General features: G+C 49.0%; 1 protein-coding gene across 3 annotated transcripts in view; it reads right to left on the bottom strand.

Annotated features, from left to right (window-relative positions):
* Positions 1-20424, bottom strand: part of ANXA6 (annexin A6) — a 48725-nt gene that overhangs the window by 8073 nt on the left and 20228 nt on the right. For all 3 annotated transcript variants that reach the window (XM_025435170.3, XM_035715201.2, XM_025435171.3), the window contains exons 8-20: positions 19552-19608; positions 18634-18727; positions 18114-18209; positions 16943-17001; positions 15745-15867; positions 14605-14663; positions 13161-13239; positions 11504-11585; positions 9765-9859; positions 9031-9144; positions 6807-6897; positions 6029-6108; positions 5413-5466 (exon numbers count right to left, since the gene is read on the bottom strand). In XM_025435170.3, the coding sequence (XP_025290955.1) occupies positions 5413-5466; positions 6029-6108; positions 6807-6897; positions 9031-9144; positions 9765-9859; positions 11504-11585; positions 13161-13239; positions 14605-14663; positions 15745-15867; positions 16943-17001; positions 18114-18209; positions 18634-18727; positions 19552-19608 (1083 nt within the window). The remainder of the gene's footprint in view (positions 1-5412; positions 5467-6028; positions 6109-6806; positions 6898-9030; positions 9145-9764; positions 9860-11503; positions 11586-13160; positions 13240-14604; positions 14664-15744; positions 15868-16942; positions 17002-18113; positions 18210-18633; positions 18728-19551; positions 19609-20424) is intronic.

The raw sequence follows: 20424 nt of genomic DNA, 5'->3' as shown, positions 1-20424 counted from the left end.
TTCTTTGTAATAGAGAAAAAATGGAAACTACTAGTAGATGATTTGTTAAACAGACTATGGTTATCCAATAATGGAAATCCACACAGCTATTAGAAAGAATGAGACTGGTCTACAGTGCTGATAAGGAGAGTCTCCCTTTAAATTAAGCAAAAAAGTGAAGTATAGCATAGTGTTTCTAACAGTGTTCCTTTTATCTAGATAAGAAAAGGTAAAATAACACTCACTCATACTTATTTGCAGGGAAGTCATGCTAGAGGTCTGGTCAATGTCATGGACAGAGGTTACCTTTGAGGAGAAGGGCTGGGAAAGCTTTTGCATTTTATTTTTCTTAAAGTTTTCAGTTTACATTTTCTCAACACACAAATATGTTCTTTTTATGTTTTATTTTAATGTCAAATAGGAGTTATCAGGGCCACTGGGATCATGGGATATTTCTGGTTTTTATTCATCCCTGTTTATATTAAAAACCTAGTTGAAACTTGAACATATCACGGTAAGTGAAATAAGCCAGTTACAAATGGGTAAATATTATATGATTGCAACTACACATGGTGCCTAGCATAGTCAGACTCAGAGATAGAAGGTAGAATGGTGGTTGCCAGGGGCTGGGGGAGGAGGATGGGCAGTTACGGTTTGATGAGTACACAGTTTCAGTTTTACAAGATGAAAAGAGTTCTGGAGATGGATGGTGGTGATCGTTGCACAATGTGGATGTGCTTGACGTCACTAAACTATACACACTTAAAAATGGTTGAGATGGCACATTTTACTATGTGTCAGGCTCTGTTATGTGTCATGTGCATTTTACCACAATTTTTAAAAAGTGAGGCTAAAAAATACCTGGTATGTATGCGTGTATGTGTATATATATATATGATTTTTTTTTTTTAAAGAAAGGGAGATATTTTAAAAATCAAACAAAACGGGCACCTGGGTGGCTGAGTCAGTTAAGCATCTGACTCTTGATTTTAGCTCAGGTCATAATCTCAGGGTCATGAGATCAGGCCCTATATCAGGCTCCAAGTTGGGTGTGGAGCCTGCTTAAGATTCTCTCCTACCACATCACACCAGTCAGAATGGCTTAAATGAACAAGTCAGGAAACAAGAGATATTGGCAAGGATGCAGAGGAAGGGGAGCCCTTTTATACTGTTGGTGGAAATGCAAGCTGGTGCAGACACTCTGGAAAACAGTATGGAGGTTCCTCAAAAGTTGAAAATAGAGCTATCCTACGACCCAGCAATTGCACCACTAGGTATTTCCCCTAAAGACACAAATGTAGTGATCTGAAGGGGCACCTGCATCCCAATGTCTATAGCAGCAATGTCCACAACAGCCAAACTATGGAAAGAGCCCAGATGTCAATTGACGGATGGATAAAGAAGATGTGGTGTGTGTATACACAGACACACACACACACACACACACACACACACAGTGGAATACTACTCAGCCATCAGAAAATGAAATATTGCCATTTGCAACAGTATGGATGGAACTAGAGGGTATTATGCTAAGTGAAATAAGCCAATCAGAGAAAGACAATTACCATATGATCTCACTCATGTGGAATTTGAGAAACAAAACAGAGGATCATGGGGGAATGGAGGGCAAAGTAAAACAAGACAAAAATCAGAGAGAGAGAGACAAACCATGAGATTCTTAATCATAGGAAACAAACGGTTGCTGGAGGGGAGAGGGATGGGGGATGGGGTAACTGGGTGATAGACATTAAGGAGGGTACGTGATGTAATGAGCACTGGGTATTATGTAAGACTAATGAATCACTGACCTCTAGCTCTGAAACCAGTAATACATTATATGTTAATTGAATTTAAATACAATTTTTAAAAATGCAAAAAAACCCACCCCTTCTCTCCCTCTGCCCCTCCCCTTTTCTCTAACTCTCTTTCTCCTCCTCAACAAAAATCAAATCAAAAAGAATCTAACACGTCTTCTTCATTTATTTGGGTCAGAGAACCCCAGACACATTTTTTTCAAAACATCTTTAAGACAAAAATATGTGTTATATGAAAAATGCAGTGGGCTACTGAAACAATTTTCCAAATATTTAACACAGAGGCTTTTCCTATTAGGCTAGCTACTTCATGCAAAAATTAAACTGGGAAGTTCCTCCAAAAGTTAAACATAGAGTAAACATATGACCTGGCAATTGCACTCCTATCTACCTGAGAGACACAAAGATATACGTACATACAAAAACAAGTACATGCATGTTTATAGCAAACAGCATTATTCTTGAGAAATAACCCGAATGTCAAGTAGCTGATGAATGGATTACAAAAAGGTGATACAGCCACGCAATGAGGTAGCAGAAAGAATGAAGTACGACATAGGCTAAATACGAATGTTGAAAATACTAAGTGAAAGAAAATCTCACAAAGGGCCATGTACTGTATGACACCATTTATATGAAATGACCAGAATGGGTAAACTTATAGAGCAGAAAGTAGATTAGTGGTTATGCAGGGCGGGCTGGAAGGCTGAGAAGAAATAAGGAACACATACAGGGTTTCCTTGGGTTCTTCCTAAAATTGATTGTGGTGATGGTTGTGCAAGTCTGTGATGATGCTAAAAGCCACTGAAGTGTACACTTTCAATAACATGGTATATGGATTATATTTCAACAAAACTGCAAAACTTTTATATTAAAAAATAATAGCCTGGGGATTGAATCATCCGAAACTGGCCACAGGTCTTCACTTCACTCTGGATTAAATTGCCTATGTTGTTTGTTGCTCAAACTGGATCATGGAGGGAGGAAAGGAAGCTTTCAGCAATCGCTGTGGGATGAAGGTGAACACCACACACTCATAAGCACTGTGGTAGCAGACCTGGACTTCTCAGGGGTGTGCTAGACATGCAGAATTGAGTGGGGGAAGGAGGAAACGTGACACAAACAGTGCCAAGTACTCCTACACATTATTTTCCCAGGAGGAAGCCGGCTTTGCAGATCTAACACCTTCTGTTTTTGTGTATGTTTTCCTCTGGTGTTCCCATTTCACCTCTAGAAACCTATTTAAGAAAAACACTCCCACATATGATGGAAGAGTTGGTGCCCAGGAAGGGGGCTGTTGAAATAAAGCTTGGTAGTAGCTTCTTAAATGGAATAGTACATAGCCATTAAGTGATGTTGGTTTTGGGGCACCTGGGTGGCTCAGTGGTTGAGCATCTGCTTTCAGCTCAGGTTGTGATGCCGGGGTCCTGGGATCGAGTCCCACATCAGGCTCACTGCAGGGAGCCTACTTCTCCCTCTGCCTATGTCTCTGCCCCTCTCTGTGTATCTCTCATGAATAAATAAATAAAATCTTTTTTAAAAAAAGTGATGTGGGGGATCCCTGGGTGGCGCAGTGGTTTAGCGCTGCCTTTGGCCCAGGGCGCGATCCTGGAGACCCGGGATCGAATCCTACGTCGGGCTCCTGGTGCATGGAGCCTGCTTCTCCCTCTGCCTGTGTCTCTGCCTCTCTCTCTCTCTCTCTCTCTCTCTCTCTCTCTCTCTCTCTCTCTCTCTCCGTGACTATCATAAAAAAAAATTTAAAAAAAAAGTGATGTGTTTTTAAAGATAATTTGAATGGTATTCATGGAATACTCATTTCTAACTGTTCTAAAGCAGGAATCCACTTTTAGATATACATATAAAAAGACAACTAAGTGATTATATGCCAAAATATTAACAATGTTACTAGTAGGTTATGGATTGACTTATTTACTGAGGCTTGTCTCTATTTTCTAGAGTTTCTACAAAAGAATATGTATTACTTTAGAAACCGAACATTCTAGCTCTAAGAAAATGAGTCCACACTAAGACTAATCAGGGCCCAGCATCTGTGAATCTGGACAGGCAACTGAGTTGGGCAGGGCTCCCCTGTTCCCCGCCCCCAGGTTCTCTCTCACCCCTTCGGGCCTGCAGGGTGTTTGCCAGTGCAGCCTACCGCTGCCCCTTGCTGGCCAGAACTGGAAGCACAGCCCCATAGGTAGGCCCTGGGGAAGCAGCATCGCCTAGAGGATGAATTTCAGGGTGGATGGTGGATTTGGGGTGAGCTCTAAGGGGGTAGCCAGGCTCAAAGACCAACAAGGGCTCAATGAGTCAGTCTGTAGTAGTACTTAGTACATACGTGTTGAATAAGTGAATGAAATATGACCTTAATTGGCCACCCTAGGGGCTGGGTTCCCAGGCTAGCCCTCATAAACACACCGACAAGCAGCTGGAAAACCACATTTAAGTGCAGCCTTGGAGTCAGGCGGGCCTGGGTTCAAATTACACCACAGCCACTCAGAAAGCATACACTTGGCTAGGATCTTCATTTTCCTCCAGGAATAAGGGGGGCATAATAAAGTATAAAATAGTCTTAGCATCATGCTCAGTGCTTAGTATGCATTTTTATAGTTTTGCCACTGTCAAGGTCATAGCCAAGAATTCTTCTAGCCCAGGGGCTGCTCTAACACTCCACTCCTTTCTATCAATGGAGCGGACACAGAGTGGCTACTTCCACTCCCAATCCAACAGGGCTCTTTCCAAACCCACCAATTGTCAAGGAAGGGAGCCAGATCCCCGGTCTCTGGTGTCTGTGCCCAATGCCTGGACCTGGGCTAGGCCAGAGGGTGCTGGGAGCAAGGTGCAGGTCAGTGGGGGGAGTGCACATGGCCTTAGGAAGGGCTGCCCAATTATTAGGACCCTTAGGGATGATGGATTTGGGGCCATCCAGCCTCCATGAGAAACCGTCTCCAGATCGAGCTCCCCAGCATGGCAGAAGCAGAGCAGCCAAGAGACCCAAGAGAACCCTTGACTCCCTAATTCATTTAACAAATATTTATTGAGTTCTGACCATGTGGCCACTTTGGACACATCAGTGAGCAAAACAAAGATCCCAGCCCTTGATGAACTCATTGTCTAGGTTCTTCCAGGACACTTCCTTCAACCTTAGTCCCATTTCACAGATAAGAAACAGACCTTTAGCACTCAGACCCCCTTCCCAGAAAGCTCCCAGACTTGCCTTCACTGGGTCAAGTCTACCTGGGCCACTGACTTGCTTTGTAACTTTCAGAAGTTACTCCCCCTCTCTGGGCTTCCATTTTCCCACTGTAACAGGAGTTTGACCCGGGTGGTCTGTAAGTCCCTTCTGAAGGTCTGAGAGCTCTCAGCCTACTCTCTTCACACAACAAATGCCAGTAAGACCAGCACTATACTCATTAGAATTGTTTCTAAAGTTGAGAAAATACTCAAAGTCTTGCTTCTAAGGGTAGAGAGGTGCAAGGAGTCCATGGGTCTACAGATACACCGATTAAATCAGCCACATCCCTGCCAGGAGCTGTCCCCACTCCCAGAGTGCCAGGGCCTGGCACAGACAGGCATTAGCTGGAGCTACCCAGGGTGGGGGGGGGGGTGTTCTCACCTGGGCATCTTCTCGGGCCTGGTTCCGGTCTTCTCCTCCCTCCTCTCGGTTCCCCTGCAGCAGGATAGGTGAGAAAGCTCAGTCCTCAAACATCCACCCTCTTGGTCCCTCAAGCAGCCACAGGACCTTGGCTCAGCCGCCGCTCTGCCTCTCTGAACCCTCTTTCTCAGCTAGAACATGGGGACACTAATCCTGCCTTAGTAGGAGAGACTGATGTGAACATTACATTTGAAGGCACTTAGCCCAAGGGAACTCAGACACAGTAAGCTCAGGGCCTAGTGTCTGGGCTGCAGGAATACAAGCGATGGTGAAGAAAACTTGTAACTTGCAGGTAACATGCAGGTCGCCCACATGGCTTTGTCCTGCCAGCCAGGGGCCCAAAAAGCCAGGCTGAGGGCCATCAGGAAGGGCTGCCTGGAGAAGGTAGCACCAGGCCAGCTTTGAAAAGTGAACATCGAGAGACGGCTTCACACAAGCCAGTCATGGCCTTAGCAGTGGGACTGAGAAGGCAAGTGGGGAGGACACCATTTCTTCATCACAAGTGGGCTCTGACCTCCTTACCCCCCTCCCAACTCCTCCAGGGGCCAGGCAGGCCTGGGGCCATGAACTCACTCACCGTGGCCAGAGAGATCAGGATCCTCCTGAAGTGGCCGGATGTGTCTGAGCTCAGAGCATCCTCTAGGGACTTGTGATAGTCTGAAACAGAGAAACCGGGTGTGGGCAGTTGATGGGTAAGGATGGGGGTTGCTTCTTCTGGAAGCTTAAGTCTTGAGCCAGAGCATGTTGGCAGGGGTGATAGGGATGAAGGAGTTTGTAGTTGGTTCTTGGGAGCATCCAGTCGTGCCACTGTGGCTGGATGCCTCCAGCTCATCACCTCCCTCCCCATCCCAGCTGAGGGCTTCGGGAATCTTGCCTCTCCTGCATCACAGCCATCCTGTCTTCCTTCTCCTACCTTCTGTCCTTTAAGACAGGCGCTGGACCCACAAGCTCTGGCCATACCATTCCTCTGCTCAAAATTGCTACCATCCTAAGAGCTTCTTACAAGGTTTAAACATTTTTGACTGGTACTTAAGATTCTTCAAAATAATAGTCTGACCAAGCACAGACTTCTGAATGAGGGCACAGAGTGACTGCACAGGCCACCTACCCAGGAGCTATCCTCCTGCTCCACAGAGGTCTGGACACTCCCTCCAATCACTCCCTGCCTCCAGGCATTCGTCCAGCTGGGACTCTCTGCCTAGGGTTCCCTTTCCTCAGACACAGGGCCGGGCACGACCAGGGGCTTAGCAAAGCCTCATGCCTGAGAGAGGGGAGATGGGCAGAGCCCATGGGGTAAGGGAACTCTCCTCCCACCACTTCTCAGCAGTACTGGGCCTGAGGCTTCCCACCCTTACCTTCCTTGTAGGCCTCACAGATGGCCCGGATTTCTGCATTGGTCCGAGTAGCGAGGATTTCAATGAGAGCCTTTTCATCCGTGCCAGCTCCCTAGAATGTCAAGACAGGAAGCTTGAACCACAGCCCTGACCCCCATACAGAGGCCTGAGGGCCCCTCCTGTTCCAAGAAACCACCCAGGAGGCAAACACTCAGACCACCAAGGCTTCCTGGATTTTCTCCTTATCTCCAGACCAGAGACAGAATAGTTAGGGGGGGTACATGCCAGCCTGTCAGGATTTCCAGAACCTCCCATGAGAATTGCTTTGGATCAAAAAGAAAAAAGAAAAGAATACGTGGTATAGAGAGGTATGTGTATATAAAAAGGCATACACACATGTGTCTGAATATAAACATTTATGTGTAAGTATATAAAAAGAATGGAGGTCATGCATTGCAGTGTAACAGTGGTCTCTGGGTGGGTAAAAGTTCATAGGCGATTTCTCATTTCTTCTTTTTTGCTCTGTGTAGATTTTCTCAGATATTATTTTGTCAGAAGAGAAGAGGTTTTGTGCACTAAGGGAAAAACATGCTGTCTTCGTTGATACTCTGATTTGAGGAGTGATATGGGGACAGGTACATTAGGTCCTCTGGTCTGAGACAGCTTGGGGAAAGCACTATTCCAAGGTCCTCACTTGGAGCAGCAAGAGGAGGGGAGGGAGGTGAACAAAATGGACTCATTGACAGATTCAAATATGCACGAAACACCTGCAATATGCCAGTCCCTGCAGAAGCCACTGCAGCCACAACTCTAAAAAAAAAAAAAAAAAGTAAGGCATATGCACTGCCCTTGGATTTACTGCCTGTGGGGTGGCCAGTCCATTGGCTTCCAGACCTGAAGGAAACTGAGGCTGGCTGAGCTTTTAATAGGCTCTTAACTAAAAGCAGGCAAGTGGGGGAGACAGCCTGACCCCCAGAGCATTCTAAGACAAGATCTAGCCCCACCCTTCTCCTACCTCACAGGTGGTATGGCGCCTTCCTGGGTTTCCCGTTGGTGAAGTACGAGAATGGGAAAGGTTAGGTCAGGTTGGCTCCCTGGTCCCTTCAACTTCTAAACTCTGTGCTCTCAAACCATTTGCTTTTTTTGTCTTGGCATTTTAAGAGGACAATAACCTCAATTTGCTTTGCCCAGAGAAGGTCTGTTCTTTTGTTAATCCTCTAGGGACCCGAAGCCCTCAAAGCCCTCATGGTTTCGTATGGTTGTCGAGTCGGGCTCCAGAGTCAGATGGAATTGGTCGGAATCCCAGCTGTTATCTCCTAGTGCTGTGACTCTGATCAAGTGACTTAGCCTCTGAGCCTGACTTTCCTCATCTGTAAAATGGGGACAAGATAACAGCCTTGCCTTGAGGGTTGATGAGACACGTAGCTAATACACGTAGCCCAGGATGGGTTACCATATGCTCCTAACACAGGAGAGGAGCCCCTGGTACAACTGGTGCCCTGAGAGGCAAAGCAGCTCCTGTGACAGCTGGGCCAGGACATCACATCCTTTCTTACTAATCAATTGCAAGGTCAGGTCTTCAGAGTTAATGGTGCCCTTCATTCCCATGACCTTGCTTGACCCACTCCAATGTTTGAAGGGCCAGGAAGACTGCTCTCCATTCACAGCTGAAGGCATGGAAGCTTAGAAAGTGTAAGTGGTCCAACATTACATATTGTATTAGTAGCAGGGCCGGACTAGAATAGACTCCAACTGCTAAGGTTTTCCTTCCAGCTCCATCCTGCTTCCTCTAGCTGCTCCTTCAGATCCCTCTGACATCACTGATTACTGGGCGTGTGACCTCACTTGAATCAACCAGAGTAGAAGCCAAGACTTTGGTTTAACTCCTAGGAGGAAGGAACAGAGGTGCTAGCTGGTAGGACATACACAAGTCAGCCTACTACCACAAGGAGAAAGACTCTCTGAGAGTGAAGCCACCACAGAAGAGAAAGAACCAAGGTAAGGGAGAGACAAGAGTCCATAGAACATTATTTGAGTCCCTGGCTCAGCCATGTCTAAAACCAGATGGAGTGCTATACCTTTCAGTTATGGGAACCAACCTTTGCTGTTCATGCTAGTTTGAATCGGGTGTGGGAAGGGCTCTGCGAGGGAGCTACAGCAAACCCACACCTGGGCTTGTAGGGAGCACCTATGCCTCTCCAGCACCCGCAGCCTGAATCCCATCCCTTTGATGCCCATGTCATACCTCCATGGCCTTCTTTAATTGCTTGGCATCGTAATGGGCCGGTGGCATCATGAGCCCTAGAATCAGTCTTGCCAGGTCTCCGGAGATCTCAGACTTCAGATCAGCCATCAAGTCCTACAAAGGCAGGGCTGAGGTCATGCCACTATCAGCACGTGCTCATGTGTGACCCAGGACAAGGAGGAGGTACTGAATGTGGAAACAGGGGCACCATGTGAACGCAGGGCATAGCGAGAGCCTGTGTCGGTCTTTGCTGATGTTTACTATTTAGAGGACATCGAAGAGGGCAGGGGGAAAAAAAAAACCCAAGCAGCAGGAAGACCCACCATCCTTGCAGGCAAGGAGACTGACAGGAAAGGGGGCAGTGCCCGAGGACATCATTCCCACCCTGGGGGAAGTTCGCCAGCTTGCCGCTAAGGCACAAGAATCACTGACACGGCCTTAGGGTGTTGAAGCCTCTGGAATTTCGAGATCCAGAAAATGCTGCATGAAAACAACTCATGTCCCTCATCTCAGCCTCATCAAGCTGAGCCATTTCCACAAGGGTTGATCACAAGGAACCAGGGGATGGAGAGAATGCGTTGCAGGCAGCCCCAAACCAGGGTAGGGGACACTCCAAGGACACGTGACCACAGGGCACCAGGGCCATGAAGACTGGGCACCCAGCTGTGCAGAGCCGGCTGTGACAGGCCAACCCTGGGGGCGGGGTGGGTGTGGGGCCCCAGCCGAGGCCTCACCCTGCCGAAGTGTGACTTGAAGGTCTGGCGGATCTGCTGGCGCTGGGCGTTGCTGCGGTGTGTGATGATGTCGATGATGGTGTCCTCGTCGGTCCCTGAGTCAGCAAAGCCCCATGCATCAGAGGAAGGCCCATGGCCCAGCCTCCCCACATCCCCCCCATGGGCTGTGCCAGTCTTTGTCACGTAGAGGCTGGCTAGCACTCCCAAGCCCCTACAGGAGCCCTGCCTCTGGCCCAAGCTGCCCACTTTACTGGCGTTCCTCCCTGCACCTCCTTCTGTCGGCTCACTAGCTGAACGGAGACCCCCACAAGAGCCGAGAGCCCTGTGCTGAGTAGTCAGGGCTTCTGAGTTCCAGCCCTGGTTCTGGCCATGAATGTACAAGTCCTGGCCCTTTCTGAGACTCAGTTTCCACATCTATGCCATGAAGAGGCCAGATAGTTACTAAGGGATCCTTCGACCTGACAATCTAAATCCCACAGGGCCCTCTGTGTGCTTTCTCGTCAACTCCCTGGGAGCTGGAGCCTAAGTCCTTGTAACCACTATAGAAGGAGATGTCAACTCTGGAAGACATCAGGACACCACCTCCAGCCTCTCAGGTTAATGCCTTCGACCTCAGACCCAGCACCCACCTTTCAAAAGGACTCTTACAGCAGCACCTGGGTGGCTAAGCGGCTGAGTGGCTGCCTTTGGCTCAGGTCATGATCCCAGGGTACTGGGATTGAATCCTGCAGAGCAGGAAGCCTGTTTCTCTCTCTACCTCTCTCTCTCTTTCTCTCTCATCAATAAATGAATTTTTTTTTAATTTTTATTTATTTATGATAGTCACAGAGAGAGAGAAGCAGAGACATAGGCAGAGGGAGAAGCAGGCTCCATGCACCGGGAGCCCAACGTGGGATTCGATCCGGGGTCTCCAGGATCACGCCCCGGGCCAAAGGCAGGCGCTAAACCGCTGCGCCACCCAGGGATCCCGAATTTTTAAAAATCTTAAAAAAACAAAAACAAAAGGACGCTTACACCTGTCATCTAGTAGTAATAGATATGCTCGGTAGATATTATCTTCCCCAAGAGACAAATGAAAATGAGGCCCAAAAGGGGAGGACTTTAAGCTAAGGCCCCAGGGAGGTGAGGTTAGATGGGCAGGGGTGGGGTGGGGCGGAGAGGAGGGGTGGAGAGGAGGGGAAGCTTAATGGAAGCCACACCTGTATGCTCTGTCCCTGCTGACCTTTCTGAGAACAGGGCACCCACCCATAGAGTACTTCTTCCCACTAGCTCCAAATGGAGGTCTCAAAGGGGTAACCAGCAGGGGGTACCCTCCATCCCAGAACTGGGTCTGTATCTCTTAACTTTACACCTGGGGAAATGGACCCTTGGAGGCATTAAAGGATTTGCCCAAAGTCACACAGTGAATCTAAGGCAAAGCCAGGGCAAGAACCCTTATGACCTTAAGCCTTATGACCTAATACCTTCTTCTACACCAGGACACTGTTCCTGAGAGGCTGGGGACACCTTTGGTCTCTAGGAAGGGCTTTGTGCCTAGTTCCTTACAAACCCCCTAACCCCCCTCCTACCTAGACTCAGGGAGCGAAGACTCTCCTCGGGAGGGTAGAGACTCACATAAAATCCTCCTCGTTCTGTGGATCCTAGTTTGAGGCCTCAGCTCTTACTCCTGCCTGGCCCACTGCCAAACATGCCCCACCTGCTGCCCCAGAGGCCAACCCAGCCCTTTCATGTGCCCTTACCAAGTCCCTTCATGGCCTTGCGCAGCGCTTTGGCATCTGCATCAGGGTTGAAGTTATCCACTGGACGCACAGTTCCCTTCAGCTGCAAGAGGCAGAAAGAGACTCAGCAGGTGTCTGGAGGCCCCCCTGGGGGCCAGGCCAAGAGAGGCGCATGCAAGAGAGGGGAAGTTTTCCCCACGAGCTCCAAACCAAGCAGCTTGAGGGGAAAGAGGCAGGGGTGAAGGCACAGCAGACAGACCCCCTACCCTGGAGCTGAGAGAGAGAGAGGACAAGAGACAGACCCAGGCTAGGAGCAGGGCAAGTGCTGTTCAAGCCAGCTTCCTGCCCCAGGAGTCAGCTCCATCCTAGCTGCACTGGGGCCTCCCCCGTCCCTCAGAATCCTGCCCTGTCCCCAAGGCTCTCCTGCCTCTTCCAGAGCCCCCTGCCCAAGCCTGAAAAGGCAACCAGAATTCTGAAATACCAGAACAGGATCTCCCAAACTTCAATCACTCCTAAGTGAGGTTTTCAGTATTTCCCTATTTGCATACACCCTGCACTGTTTCTTAATATTTTTACTTAATTCAACTTTATGTCCCAAGTGCCTACAATGAAGTAAGCACTCAAAAAATATTCACAAAATAAATTAATGAATGAAGATAATTTTTAAATCACTTCATATAGAGAAAACTGGTATTATGTGCCATAAAGAGATGATAGCCCATGCAAACAAATGCAATAAAGAAAAAAAAAAAACCACGGTGCCAAATACCACCAAATTTAATGAGATGCTGCTGCTTGTCAAATGCTCTGAACTTGAAGCTAGCTCTCTCAGTTCTGTTTGTGAAAAAGGAAAGCCAGTGAGTGTGGCACCAAACCAAGACTCTCTCTTTGACGGAATGAGCAAGGTGGATGAAATAAAAAAGGAGTAGCTCTCTCGCTATGTGAGTTTGGTGTTCTTTAATGCCATGGAGGCTCCTCTCACCCAAACTAATTCATTTCTTATATAATTTAAGGTCACCCGCAATGACAGTTCTTGCCTCATAATTTGGGAAATGCTGTTCTAGAACATCAGAGCTCAAGAGCCCTTGCAAGGCACTGAGCTTGCTGTGTCTAACACCTTATCCTGAAGATGGAGACAGAGGCCCAGAAAGAGGTAGGGACCTGCCAAAAATGGCTCAGTAAGTAATAGAGAGAATGCAAGGTTCCAAATGTTTTCACATGGCCCAAGTGTTACCAGTCCCCGGAATGGTTTGCCCCAAGTACTTCTGTGGACCTTGGGTCTCACGATGGTCAGAACAACCTTGAGCCATCCAGTACACCTAGAGGTGCCCCTCTGTTCTGTATTCATGCCTCCAGAGGCCAACGGTCTGACCCAGGATGACACAGGCCCCTCCCCAGAACCAGACATGTCTCCATTCAGCAAGCCCTGTTAGTAGTGAGTGGGCCAGGACACTTCCCAGCGGGTTAGAAGGTGATGCAGGAATTAGATGCCTACCAGAGTGCCCACCCACCAACTCCTCACTCCTAAGAGACAAGGAAGCTTCAGATGTGAGAACCAGTGTCTCTGGTTGGCCACCAGGGGGCAGCTGGGTGCCAACCAGAGCAGCAGGAAGGTGCGAGAGCAGAAGACTGGAAGCTTGTGGTCAAGAGGTCAAGCAGGAGGTGGGGAGGGTCTGACCTCTACTCGGGCCACTGCACTAAGCTCCCACATCTGATAGGCCACCTGCGCTGCCTCCGGGAAGAACTGGCCAGCAGCACTGGAATGGAGGGGGTCGGGGAGAGGACAGGAGGGAACGTCATCGCGGGCCACGCTCCACACATACAACACATGGCCACGCGCGCACACACACACACACACACACACACACACACACACACACACCCCTTAAGGAAAGCCACTTGGCTTTCTTTACCTTCTCTCTAGACTCATGCATTCAGAGCCCTCCCCTCCATTTCTGAGAACCTTCTACCTTCTCTTGAGACCCCTTGCAATGCAGCTTTGCCCGGGAGCCTTCCTGGCCCCAAATTCCAAGCAGAATAGGATTTCTTGAGTCCTCTGACCTCCTTTCTTCTTTATGATCTGAGTGATTGCTATCCGAGTCTCCCCTCTCAAACAAGTCAGTGACCAGCTTATGGCCCTGTCACCTCAATATCTCCTCCTGCAAAGCACCTGGGTATACTGGGTGCCCAGTAAATGTCTGCGGAACTTAAATCAGCCCCCAAGGCACTTGCCAGAGGCTAACAGGACGTTCTCCTATCTCTTACTTACCTGGATCCTTATAAGCTCTGGGAGGGGAAACCCAGAGTACCTAGAGCTCCCCTCCTAGCATACAAATCAGGTCAAGTCATGCCCAATTTAATCTCTTTGGCGGCTCCCCACTCCCCCCAGCAGAGGTTCTTCTGCTAGGAGGAGGCCCCAGGCCCCTCCCACTGCTCAGCCTCCTCTCTTCCTGCAAGTCTCCTCCTCTCACTCTGCAAAAGTTTGGCATCAGTTACAGAAATGTACCAGGCATCCCTAAGCCTGTCCTCCTCCCACCCTCCTTCAGACCTTGTCTTCACCTCCTCCTCTTCCTCACCTTCCTCCTCAGGCTCTACTTCTCCACCTCCAGGAGAGGTAGAGTGCCCTGATGTGTGCGTTCATAGGCACATCTGCTTTCCCCATCCCAGGACCACCGCGCACATCAACTCTGGCCTGTTTGCTTCACGGGGCTGTGGGCTTCCCCAGTGCTCCCCGACAAGGCCTGCTCACAGGAGGTACTTGTTACAAACAAGCTGAATAAAGGAGTATGCAAAGCAGGCACCTGTATTTTTCCCATTGAACAGACAATGAAACTGAGAAGCTGCTATGATGCAGCAGGACCTGGACCCTCATATTCTGATTCCTAGTCACGTCCCCCAGACTGACTTTCCAAGCTCACAAGAGCAGACACCTCTGCGTCTGGGACAGCACATGCCCGTTCACACGTACAGACTTTCACCTGTGCACTGCTCCTGGCACCGAGGAATTCCCAAGATCATCCAATCCATCCATACATCCATCCATCAGGATGAGGGCCAGAAGAGCCCAGGCCTGCCACCCCCGGGGGCCACTCCCTCCCGCCTGGGGCCTGGGAGCCACTTACTCATCATCACCCCCACAGAGCTTCAGCAGAGCCTTCTTGTACTCGCCAGAGGTGTCATTCTGGGGAGAAGGAGAGAAAGGTTACTTCTCACTCACTCCTGAGCTCCCCTCAGACAAGGAGGGAAGGTTCTGCATAGCCTCAAATAGGGGAGGGCTGAACACTTACTCATGGCAGCCTTGACTCTCTTCTGGTTTGGGGGTAGCTGAGCCCTCCAACCAGTGGTACTGACTCTTGGTGGGGGTGGTGGCGGTGGGGGGTAGAGAAGCCCTGATTTGCAACAGTTGGGAATCTCTGTGGTGTAAATCCATCCATCAAGGGATAATTTCAAACCACCAATATGATTTCACCGAACGCAAAATGCAGAGGAAACGCTGGCTGCTCTCCCAAGGCAGGGCAAGCCAGCCCCAGCACACCTCTACCCCCAGATAATCCCCAGCTTGGCCCTCCCAAGTGAAATATTCCACAAAAATAGGGCTTCATGAACAAAAAACACTGGGAAATGCCAAACCCAAACAAACATATGCAGCGTATCTTATACCCCTCTTGGAGCTTCATGATGGATTTAACATATTAAAGGCCATGAGAAGTTCTGAAGTAAACCAGCTGCCTTTACTAGTTTTTTTCCCAACATTTCCCATGAAACATTTTGCATGTAACACCTGTAAAATTCCTCTTTGGAAACATACTTCAGGGAACGTAGCTGGAATTCATAAAGCTTTATCTCACTTGCTGCCCAAAGAAAAAAATCTCAACTCTATTTGTGTCTTGGCCAAGTGTCAAGGGCTGGGCACTCCAGTCATCATAAATCTCCTGTCTTGGGGCCAAGTTCCCCCCCACCCCCCACCCCATCTTCCGAAGCCTGAACTCTCACCGCCCTTGGGATGGAGTCCTCATCCTTAATTCCGCCTGCATGCCCTTCCTAACAAAGCTCCGCCTTCCTTTGGGGCTTTGTGACTCACAAGCGCCGCCAGAGCCAGACGCTTACTTCTCCGTTGAATTGCCTTACATTCTCAGAATGTGCCACGAGGTGAGGGCTCCTGGAATTCCCAAGAGACTCCCAGCTTCCTGGGGCAGTTCTCTTCCCCTGGGAGTGGCTCCCAAGCCCTCTGTTCCTCTCTGTACCCTGTTAGCTCCGCTCACCTTGATCATGCTATACAGGGACTTTTCGTACTTGGTCCGGAATATCTCCCGAATGTCAAGCATGTCCAGCTCGCTACGGGAGACCATGATGCGGATCAGGGTGTTGTCCCGGGTCCCCAGGCCCTGGAAGACAAGTGGGTACAGGGGACAGGAACCTGAGAGGAGGCTAGAGTGCTACCAGCCCCCAGCTTAGTTGAAATACAATTTTTGTGATAAAACATTAAAATTAAGAACAAAAGAAACAAAACATTGCCATTCCCCCTGAAGCTCCCTATGCATCCCTCCCGCTTTGAGTTCCTTCCTCCCTCTCATACCTCAGGCCTGTCCTTGGTTTCCCTTATCACTTTACCATAACTTTGTAACTCTAAGCATATATCGTTTACATTAGTACATCTTGGACCGCTGTATATAACACCACTTTGCATTTATTTCTCCTGTAACCCCTGACCGACATGGGATTGTTTCTAATTTTTTCCTAACGTGGACAATGCCATGAGCATTCTTATGAATGCATGCACACAGGAACCTTCTCTCGGGGGCTGAGCTGTACGACCTCACTCTGGCACAATGAAAGACAGTGAAGGGGCCATAGTCCACTTGTCCTTGTGGGATGGCCACATAGGGCCAGAAAGGCCTGGGCTCCCGGGCCTCAGGTCTATGGCCTCTGGCAACAAATGACTGCATTCATGTACCCTGTTTTGCTCTGGAATCATCATCAGTTTCTGTGTGTCCCATGTGCAAAATAGTGGGAATCGGTGTGCTCAGGTACACGTCCAGAGTAGAATCACTGGGTCACAGGGATAAACAGCATGAGCCTTAATAGATAATAACAAGCATCTTCCAAAGTGGTCTAATCTACATATACTGTACATAAGCATTCCAGCTAATTAATATTTTTGAAATGTGTGGGCTTCCAGCCCATCTGGCTGGGTGAATCAAGTGCAGGCTGTCTTAACACCCTGTGATCAATCATGAGGTCAGAGCAGGTATCAGGGTAGACAGGTATATGACCCAACAGCATCCCAGGCTTGGGAGCTCACCTGGGAAAAGTACCAGCACTCTCTACTGTGGCCGATCCCCTGAGGGAGGGCTCTCTTTGTCTAGCGGGTCCTAAAGACTTGTCAGAGGCTCTACAGTCCTGTGGGGCTGGGGAGAGACCCCCTCCTACAAACTTATCCCCACTGACCCCACTACACACCTTCATGGCTTTGAAGAGCCTTTCAGCGAAATACTCTGGGGTGCTCCGGATGCACTTCACTGAGAAGAGGGAGGAAGAGGTAGAGTTATTCTGGCTGCCTCTGGATGGGTTGGGGTGGCCGGACCCCTTCTTTGTTTTTACCCCTTGGGGACCACCAAGTACAAACCCCGGAAGAACCCAAGTTCCTGATAACCTGAGGTCTCACCCACTTTTAACACAAACCCAGGGCATAAAGAAATCAGTAACTGGGCACAACTGGGTTGTGCATCTTAAAGCCCACTTCATCTTTCCAGTCCTCTGGGGGTTTGCAGGGAACTAGGCCAGGTAGGTGGTAGCGTCAGGTGGAGCTGGAAAAGGTGTTTCTTTAGATTCTGCTGCAGCAAAAATGTACTGGCAGCTACATCACTTTGGATCCTGCTGGCAGAGCACGCCAGAGCCTGATTGTTTGAAAGAGTTGGCAGGTGACAACTCTGGGCAGGAGGATGAGGCTGGGGATATAGCTCTCCCCCAGAAGATACACATACAACCCACCCAGCCTCAGACATACTGACCCTTACAAAGTCTAGCTTCGGGGTCAGGCAAGCCATCATCTCTACCCTCACTTATCAGAGGAGAGAACTGAGGACAGGGGACTTGCTCCAAGTCAACAGCAGATTTGGGAGAAGCCTTGGGTTTGAATCTTGACCCCCACCACTGATTAGTCAGCTCCTGGCATGCCCCATGCCTAGAATATCCCCCAAGTCATTACAAAACTACCCCTTGACAAAGTGATGCAGACTCTGTGAGATGTGGTTTCCTCATTTGTGAAATGGAGATAATGCCCACTCCTGGGTCCTTTTTAAATATCAAACACTCCACACAGCACCCAGCACGTGCTCCACACAAGTCCGCTCTCCTGCTGGTTATTTCCCCAATCCCAGGCTCAGTGCTCTAACTCGCCCTACTGCACGCATTGGGGGAAGGAGTGGCAGGAAGTCAGTGCCTGAGGCTCCATTCCCTGCCTCCCTGATTTCATGCTGCCCTGGCCAACCTTCAGAATTCACTGCCTGTCTGATTTTCTCTTTCCTTGCCCCCATACCATATAATCCCCCCTTTCCATTCTGGGCCTCTTGTCCTGGGCCAGAATCCCAGAATCCCGCAAAGCCCCTAGGAAAGCAAGGTCAGGACATACCCACAGCCAGCATCAGCTTCTCGAAGTCCCCGGACAGCTCCCCTCGGATGCTGGCTTCGATCGGCTTCCCTGTGGTCCTCAGATACTCATCAAACACTGAGTCAGAGAGACAGGGATATTGAGAATGCCCCATAACACAGAAGAAACCAGGACCTCAGGAGGGAAGGCCAGGAGCAAAGTGCCCACCATGAAGGTAGGGCTGGTATTTGAGGAGCTAGCTGACAGGGAGTTCATGCACATCACCAGCCCCCATGCTGCCATGCTGTGTATGACATGAGGCACTGGGTATTCCTCACACTCCAACATGAAGACAGGATTGGTACTCGGATGGAAAGGCTGAGCATCCTGTTAATGACTTTGCTGAGGGACTACACAAACCACTATCTAATAAAATCACTGCCAGTACTTGAATTATAGATGAAGTAACTATCCTGCTCTATTTGTAGAAAAGGAAAAAAGAATGGAATTCTTGGCACAACCCCAAGGGAACAGCTGTAGGTCTTTCTTCTCTGGAACTTACCCAACCGAAGATGCTGCTTGCTGCGATTTCCCAAGATGTAAATGAACTGGGCTTCATCTGTTCCCCATTTCAGTTCCCCTGCCTCGTACAGGTCCTGAAGGGGAAGAGGAAGGACTTCACTGAAAGGAGACAGAACTCACTGGCCAAGCTTATCAACTGCTGCTGGAACCCTAAACTACCAGTAATTGGTAGCCTCAGGACCTTTGCATATACCTGTATACCCTTCCTTTCTTTCTGGGGAAATTCCTACTCAGCCTTCAATGCCTGGATTAAATGTCCCATTTGTTCTCAAAGCACTTCCTGATGTCCCCAAAGCCGAGTTCTCTTTCTTCCCCTCCTCCTCTCTTCTAAGCTCCTATAGTTTCCTGCTTCTTTATTATTTTGCTCCACTGTATATTATAATAACATCTTTATATGCCTGTCTCCCCACTAGGGTATGGGGTCCTCAAAGTCAGGGACTATGTCTTCGCATTCTCTGAATCTACCCCTGCAGTGTCGCTGGCACATAGTGGGACACAAAACACCTAGAATGTAATGATATACCCATAAAAAAGGTGTCTGTATGATTAATATACACCTATCTGTCCCAGTACGTCTGATTTTTTTCATTAGTGATCCCCCAAGTGCTTGGCAGAGTGCCCAGCACATAATAGGTATTCAATACATATTAATTCACTGGATGAACAAATGACAAAAGCTCCAAAAAATATCTCACCAATTTTATATATGTTGTATACCTTTGAAAGCAATTTAAATCCTTTCTTTGACAAAGCACCATATAAAAGGCTGGCTGTGAGTCAGTTAATTCTAGTATTTGATGCAAATTACTTCGCCTCCAGCCCTTCCCTGGATCCCCAAGATCCCCACTTTTGGGGCTCCCCTGCCATGCACCAGTGCCCTCCATCTGTGCTGGTTTACCTGGACATCCTGTTGGACCAAGTCCTCGCTCACCACATCGTCTTGCTCCCTGGTTCCCTGGGCAGAAGAGATACAGGGACATGAGGTTCAAATACTGCAGGCGGGGGGGAAGGCCTGGACACCAGAGGTGGAGACAGGGAGAGCTAAAGAAAGCACGGTGGCCCAGGCGGGTCCTGGAGCAGTGACCTACAGCTGCCACTGCACCAAGATCGAAGCATCTATTTTACGGGAAATCATAGGGTCCCTCCTATTGGCTTTTCCCTTCATCCTTGGAGTTGGGACCAAAGAAGGAGTGTTCTGAGAATGAACAAGGTCCCTTTAGGTGCCCCATCCCAGAGCAAGCCAGAGCCTGTACTGAGAACAGGACCCTGCACAAGCCTTGGTGTGGCTCACAATGCCCACCAACAATGATACTGCAGGAGTAGGAAGTCTGCACATCTTTGTTCTACTGAGGGTTCACACCTTAACCCAAAGAACTCACCAGTGAGGATCTGAGACTTGGGTCCTGAGATCCAAAAGGCTTCAAATCCTATTGGTGTTTCTGCTGCTCCACCCATGCCCTGTGCCCCTTTGACAAAGGATGGTACTCACAGGGCACGGGGCCAGCCCTAGTGGGCATCGTGGTTCTGTAGGTACGGGTCAGGCCTAGGCTTATCTCCTCTTCCCCCTAGATGGTGCATCTCCAGATATCAAAGCCCCTGGTTCTCTTGGAGACTGAGCTTACAATGACGGAGCCTGCACATTTATAATCCATGCTGCGGCACTGCCCACTTGGCGTTAGATGTTAAAAAGGAGCTGGAACTCTCCTCTCCAGAACAAATGGCTTTCCCATCCCTGACGTTCTGATAATTCCCCAGCTGCTTGATATGGGAC

The sequence above is a fragment of the Canis lupus genome, chromosome 4, assembly GCF_003254725.2.
Source record: "Canis lupus dingo isolate Sandy chromosome 4, ASM325472v2, whole genome shotgun sequence".
Lineage (NCBI taxonomy): Eukaryota > Metazoa > Chordata > Mammalia > Carnivora > Canidae > Canis > Canis lupus.
This window is presented reverse-complemented; position numbering and strand designations above follow the sequence as displayed.